The sequence below is a fragment of the Heptranchias perlo genome, chromosome 13 (genome assembly GCF_035084215.1).
Source record: "Heptranchias perlo isolate sHepPer1 chromosome 13, sHepPer1.hap1, whole genome shotgun sequence".
NCBI lineage: Eukaryota > Metazoa > Chordata > Chondrichthyes > Hexanchiformes > Hexanchidae > Heptranchias > Heptranchias perlo.
This window is the reverse complement of record NC_090337.1, coordinates 5,445,952-5,453,427: the sequence shown is the minus strand read 5'-3', so window position 1 is coordinate 5,453,427 and position 7,476 is coordinate 5,445,952. Positions and strand designations below refer to the sequence as shown.

At 47.2% G+C, this 7,476-nt stretch overlaps 1 protein-coding gene across 1 annotated transcript in view; it reads right to left on the bottom strand.

Annotated features, from left to right (window-relative positions):
* Positions 1 to 335: 335 nt before the first annotated feature.
* The window catches only part of LOC137331233 (fibronectin type III domain-containing protein 3B-like), a 303,695-nt gene continuing 296,554 nt past the window's right edge, over positions 336 to 7,476 (bottom strand). The window contains 1 exon segment of the mRNA XM_067994877.1: positions 336 to 1,129. Coding sequence (XP_067850978.1) covers positions 818 to 1,129 — 312 coding nt within the window. The 3' untranslated portion in view covers positions 336 to 817.

Genomic DNA, 7,476 nt, shown 5'->3' with positions numbered 1-7,476 from the left:
TAGCTCTCTCTTATCGCGTAAGGCAGTGAATGAAAACTGGGCAGAGGAGTCACCTTGGCACAATTACCGTAATTCGGCACCGTAATCACCGGGTAGATTACGACTTGCCAACAACATTCCCGAGTCCGAGGGGTGGAACTGCAGCAGAGCTGAGCAGAGGTAACGCTCCCGTCCTACGACTAAAATAAAATATGCCGCCCACTGCATTTCCTGCAAGTATGTTTTCCGAACATAAAAACCCCCCCCCCCGTCTTCCAGCCTTCTAGTTGATCGATGCTTTCGAACAAGCTGAAGCTTGGTCTCTCTCTGCCCCCCCCCGCCCCCTCCGTCTCCCAGCGTAAATATTTTTTTAAAAAATATATATATTTATATAAATATATATATAAAAAAATGCTAAAACCTCCCAGTGAACCGTCAGGTGGGAGAATACATCAACTCGTTCACCGCCACCTCACGCAGCCCAGAACCCAACTCTCGAGAGGGCAGCACCCACTTGGCTTGTCGAAGAGGTGATGCCCAGATGGCATGCAGTGAAAGGGTCAAAGTAATTTCCAAAAAACAAAGGTGCAGGAAAAAGCCAGTGTGGTTTCTTTTCGCTTCCCCCCTTTTTTTTTTAAAAAAAAAAACTTTGGCGCCCGAACAAGGAAAAAAAAGGGGAAACGAAAAAAAAAACAATTAATAACGAAATTAAAAATAAAAGATGATTAATAGAAGTTCAACAAAGGAATATTTAAATGAATTTCGCTGGCACTAGTATGTGGCTAAGTTTATACCTCAAGAATTATATGCGTAACTTTTTTGCTTTCTTCTCCCTCCGTTACTTCATGATGAAATACTGTAAAACAAAGGCGATCAAAATGGATAAGCTGGCAAATCCCGCCAGGATGAGGGCCGCGAACTGCTCGTCACTGGGCATCATGCTCCTCGTTTTGGCCACCTCTGCGGTCCTCAATTCGCCAGCGGGCGGCGACTCCTTCCTCCTCAGCGTGAAGATGGCGGAAGGGCTAAAGGGTCCAGTCAGTTCCTGCGCCATATCGTGGCAGCGACGGCACGCGCACACACGGAAGCGGTAGTCCGTGTTCGTCTGAAGGCCTGAGATCTGGAATGCCGTGTCCTCCCCCTTGTACACCTGTGAGGTGGGCAGAAAAAAAAAAACCCCGTAAGGACCGGAGAACCACACAGACGTTTACGAGCAAAGAAGGAGTCCGTTCGGCCCATTGTGTCTGTGGTCTGTACTAGAGTGATTCAAAACTAATCCCAATGTCCTGCTCTCTCCCCAAAGCCCTGTATCAATCCCAAACTAATCCCACTGTCCCGCTCTCTCCCCATAGCTCTGTATCTATCCCAAACTAATCCCACTGTCCCGCTCTCTCCCCATAGCTCTGTATCAATCCCAAACTAATCCCACTGTCCCGCTCTCTCCCCATAGCTCTGTATCTATCCCAAACTAATCCCACTGCCCCACTCTCTCCCCACAGTCCTGTATCAATCCCAAACTAATCCCACTGCCCCACTCTCTCCCCACAGTCCTGTATCAATCCCAAACTAATCCCACTGCCCCGCTCTCTCCCCATAGGCCTGTATCAATCCCGAACTAATCCTACTGTCCCGCTCTCTCCCATAGCCCTGTATCAATCCCAAACTAATCCCACTGCCCCGCTCTCTCCCCGTAGCCCTGTATCAATCCCAAACTAATCCTACTGCCCCGCTCTCTCCCCATTGCCCTGTATCAATCCCAAACTAATCCCACTGCCCCACTCTCTCCCCATTGCCCTGTATCAATCCCAAACTAATCCCACTGCCCCACTCTCCCCATAGCCCTGTATCAATCCCAAACTAATCCCACTGCCCCACTCTCTCCCTGTAGCCCTGTATCAATCCAAAACTAATCCCACTGCCCCACTCTCTCCCTATAGCCCTGTATCAATCCCAAACTAATCCCACTGCCCTGCTCTCTCCCCATAGGCCTGTATCAATCCCGAACTAATCCTACTGTCCCGCTCTCTCCCATAGCCCTGTATCAATCCCAAACTAATCCCACTGTCCCGCTCCCTTCCCATAGCCCTGCATCAATCCCAAACTAATCGCACTGCCCCGCTCTCTCCCCGTAGCCCTGTATCTATCCCAAACTAATCCTACTGCCCCGCTCTCTCCCCATTGCCCTGTATCAATCCCAAACTAATCCCACTGCCCCGCTCTCTCCCCATAGTCCTGTATCAATCCCAAACTAATCCCACTGCCCCACTCTCTCCCCATAGTCCTGTATCAATCCCAAACTAATCCCACTGCCCCACTCTCTCCCCATAGCCCTGTATCAATCCCAAACTAATCCCACTGCCCCACTCTCTCCCCATAGTCCTGTATCAATCCCAAACTAATCCTACTGTTCCGCTCTCTCCCCATAGCTCTGTATCAATCCCCAAACTAATCCCACTGCCCCACTCTCTCCCCATAGTCCTGTATCAATCCCAAACTAATCCTACTGTTCCGCTCTCTCCCCATAGCTCTGTATCAATCCCCAAACTAATCCCACTGCCCCACTCTCTCCCCATCGTCCTGTATCAATCCCAAACTAATCCCACTGCCCCACTCTCTCCCCATAGCCCTGTATCAATCCCAAACTAATCCCACTGCCCCACTCTCTCCCCATAGTCCTGTATCAATCCCAAACTAATCCCACTGCCCCGCTCTCTCCCCATAGTCCTGTATCAATCCCAAACTAATCCCACTGCCCCGCTCTCTCCCCATAGTCCTGTATCAATCCCAAACTAATCCTACTGTTCCGCTCTCTGGTATATATGTACTATTCACACTATTATTTACCACTTAGTGCTGGTATACAGCAGTACTAAGTACACTAATATTTACTGGTTAGTGCGAGTATATATCAATGTTTTTTACACTATTATTTACTGGTTTGTCACTAACAAGCCAGCACAGAATTAATCTGGAGTACAGAATCTGAAGTGTTTGTTTGGTCGAACAACACTCCCACACACGGAGACAATGCGAGGAGGGTGCGGAGCATACAATGTACCGAGCTGCTGACTCACCAGGTCAATCGGATGCTCACGCATTATTTCTTTTAAGGCTCCCTTTCAATTCAATCCCCCCAGCTGAAATTTGCCAATGACGCAAAGGGACATAAAAGTAATTGCAGTGACACTGGAATCTCTTTCTAGGCTTTTGTGAATAAAATGACAGGTCATCGGGGTTTAAATCACTTATCAACACTCTACACTCAACTGGATCTCGATATCACTTCTGTCGTAGAGGCTTGTTATGGAACTCTCTGGGTTTCTCAGGTTGGAAAGCCTGCTTTACTCACACTGAACAGAAGGAATTTTAGGGACAAAAAAAACCTATAGGGCTGTCTAGCCCAATAACCAGCTCAAGTTCTTTGACAGTTTTCGACATCTGGGGATGTGGGCGTCGCTGGCAAGGCCGGCATTTATTGCCCATCCTCGAGTTGCCCCTTGAGAAGGTGGTGGTGGGCCGCCGCCTTCTTGAACCGCTAGTAGCGGGTTTAATACAACTGAGGGGCCACATCAGAGGGGAGAGTAAGAGTCAACCACTTTGGGTGAAAGGATGGTAACGCCTGACCGTCACTTAGAAAGGCACGGGTTAATCAAGGACAGTCAGCGTGGATTTGTTAAGGGAAGGTCGTGTCTGACTAACTTGATTGAATTTTTTGTGGAGGTAACAAGGAGGGTCGATGAGGGTAGCGCATTTGATGTAGTCTACATGGATTTTTGCAAGGCTTTTAACAAGGTCCCACATGGCAGACTGGTCAGAAAATTAAAAGCCCATGGGATCCAAGGGAAAATGGCAAGCTGGATCCAAAATTGGCTCAGTGGCAGGAAGCAAAGGGTAATGGTTGACGGGTGTTTTTGTGACTGGAAGGCTGTTTCCAATGGGGTTCCGCAGGGCTCAGTACTGGGTCCCTTGCTTTTTGTGATATACATTAATGATTTGGACTTAAATGTAGGGGGCATGATTAGGAAGTTTGCAGATGATACAAAAATTGGCCGTGTGGTTGATAGTGAAGAGGAAAGCTGTAGGCTGCAGGAAGATATCAATGGACTGGTCAGGTGGGCAGAAAAGTGGCAAATGGAATTCAACCCGGAGGAGTGTGAGGTAACGCATTTGGGGAGGGCAAACAAGGCAAGGGAATACACAATAAATGGGAGGATACTGAAAGATGTAGAAGAAATGAGGAACCTTGGCGTGCATATCCACAGATTCCTGAAGGTAGCAGGACAGGTAGATAAGATGGCTAAGAAGGCATATGGAATACTTTCCTTTACTGGCCGAGGCATAGAATATAAGAGCAGGGAGGTTATGCTAGAACTGTATAAAACACTGGTTAGGCCACAGCTTGTGTACTGTGTACAGTTCTGGTCACCACATTACAGGAAAGATGTAATTGCACTGGAGAGGGTACAGAGGAGATTTACGAGGATGTTGCCAGGACTGGAGAATTTTAGCTATGAGAAAAGATTGGATAGGCTGGGGTTGTTCTCTTTGGAACAAAGGAGGCTGAGGGGAGATTTAGTTGAGGAGTTAACAATTATGACGGGACCTATTTCCCTTAGCAGAGGGGTCAGTGACCAGGGGGTATAGATTTAAAGTAATTGGTAGAAGGATTAGAGGGGAGCTGAGGAAATTTCTTTCACCCAGAGGGTGGTGGGGGTCTGGAACTCACTGCCTGAAAGGGTGGGAGAGGCAGAAACCCTCAACCCATTTAAAAAGTACCTGGATGTGCACCTGAAATGCTTGGGCTACGGACCAAGTGCTGGAAAGTGGGATTAGGCTGGGTGGCTCATTTTCGGCCGGCACGGACACAATGGGCCGAATGGCCTCCTTCTGTGCCGTAAATTTTCTATGATTCTAACGCTTAACCAGGTTGTATCAAGTTCCCGTCTGTGCTATTTTAATTTAGTCATTACCACGTCCACTTTAAGCCGAGAGGAATTTGATTTGAACTATTAAGCATTTGTACAACATGTTTACGGAAGGTGGAAGATGGGAGGCCGGCCAGGGGAGCATTGGAACAGTCGAGTCTGGAGGTAACAAGAGCATGAATGACGGTTTCAGCAGCAGATGGGCTGAGGCAGGGGCGGAGACGGTCAACGTTACAGAGGTGGAAGTAGGCGGTCTTTGTCACAGGGATGATATGGGGTCAGAGGCTCGGCTCATCAAGACAACTTCTCACTCACTATGGATGTGTAGTTGTTTTAAAGTTGTGTCGGAGACTTGCAGCAACTAGGCATCTACAAATCTTGCAAATGCACAGTTATCCAACGGTGCAACTGTACAAGCAGGCAGAGTCGGCAGTAGGGAGCTGACAGACACCCGAGAGCAATCCATTCGAAGATCAGTAATATATACAGTAAGTAATGGATAATTATTTTTGCCTCTGGGGGGACATAATTGACAAAGATAAACCTTATGTACATCCATTGCGTCACCCCCAGTTAAAATGTGCTATCATCAGACATTTAATACAAATGATGGAGGGAGCAACAGAAGGTAAGAAAGACAGCAAGAGGGGATGGAAAGAGAGTGAGAGCATGAGAGAGAGGAGAGTGAGAAAAGCAGCATGAGAGGAGGCAGAAAGAGAGATAGCAAGAGGGGAAAGAGAAACAGAATGAGAGGGAGGAGAGAGAGATATAGCTAGAGAGGAAAGAGAAACAGAATGAGAGGGAGAAGAGAGAGCTAGTAAGAGAAAAAGAGTATGAGAGAGGGAGGAGAGAGAAAAGCAGCATGAGAGAGGAAGGAGAGTTAGCAAGAGAGAGTAAAGAGAGAAAGAGAATGAGAGAGGGAGGAAACAGAAAGATAGGAGAGAGACAGCATGAAGGAGGAAAGAGAAACAGCATGAAAGGGAGGGATGAAGGAAAGACACAGCATAAGAGGGGGGAGAGAGCAACAGACAGCAGGAAAGAGGGTGAAAAAAGAGAAAGATAGCAAGAGAGGGAGGAGAGGCAGGATTAGTGAGGGGAGGGGACAGAGACAGCACAAGAGAGTTTGGAGAGATGGCATGAGAGAGAAAGAGAGAGAGAGGAGACAGAGTCAGCATGAGAGAGAGAGCACGAGAGGGAGGAGCGTGAAGAAGAAAAGATAGAACACAAGAAAAGGAGGAGAGGCAACATGAAAGGGAAAAATGAAACAGCACAGGAGATGGAGGAGAAATAGTCCCATTTTTATGATATTATTTATTTGTTACCCTTGGTCACTCTGCTCCTCCAAACCCTTTAGCATCTTTCCCTTGAGTTTATGCTCCCATCACTTGTTTTTTTTTACAAAATGCATTACCTCACCCACCTCTGCATTAAACTGCATCTGCCACCTGTCTGCCAATTCCACTGACCCTTCTTGGTCCTCCCGAGGTCTTTCACAGTCCTCCTGGCTTCTTGCCAAGCTTCCTACTTTAGTGCTGTCAGTCCCCTGGGCCCATGTCTAAATGATCTAAATAGATTGAAACTAAAAGTGGACCCAGCTCTGACCCCTGGGTTACATCGAGTTACATCAAAACTGCGGCACAGAAACAGGCCATTCGGCCCAACTGGTCCGTGCCGGTGTTTACGCTCCACATGAGCCTCCTCCCTCCCTACTTCATCTCACCCTATCAGCATCTCCTTCTATTCCTTTCTCCCTCATGTGTTTATCGAGCTTCCCCTTAAATGTATCTCTGTTATTCGCCTCAACCACTCCTTGTGGTAGCGAGTTCCGCATTCTCACCACTCTCTGGGTAAAGAAGTTTCTCCTGAATCCCCTATTGGATTTATATCCAATATTTATGACCTCTAGTTTTGGACTCCCCCACATTATTTTAAAGATCTCTATCAGGTGCGGTACAGAGTTAATACCGTTCAGAGATCATTGCAGTGGGCTGATGACACCTTGCAATGCATCAACAGCACAAATGAACTACGTACGCCATAGTTAAACCCATTATTTTGATGGAATGAGAGTTCTAAATCATAGCCATCAGCTCAAAAAATAATACACAAACGTCCGTCTCCCTCAGCTTGGGACAAGGATCTCGATTATTAAATTACCACCTTGAAATTTAAGTTAAGTCAATTTGATCTAAGAGTGGGGGACAGTGGACTACTGTCAGAGTTCAAACATAAGGCCAGAACTGTCCTCACACTTCCATAATCAGGTTAAAGCAGCTTATTTTCAACCGCAGATACTCTGATCAATTCCTACCCACATCTGGTCATGTTTCAGGCCCCCTCCCTCCTTAGTATTGAAGAGGAGACAAAAGCAAAGCAACTACAGCTTAATTCTTGACCCTGGAATTTTCTTGTTTGTTGCTCTGACTCTTACTCATTCTTTCGCAGAGCTTCGTAACTCCTTACACCTCCCCCCACCTCTAACATTCTCCCTCCCTCTTGCAAAGCAACAACTTGCATTACTTAGCACCTTAACGTAGAAAAATGTCCCAAGATGCGTCACAGAGGTGACACC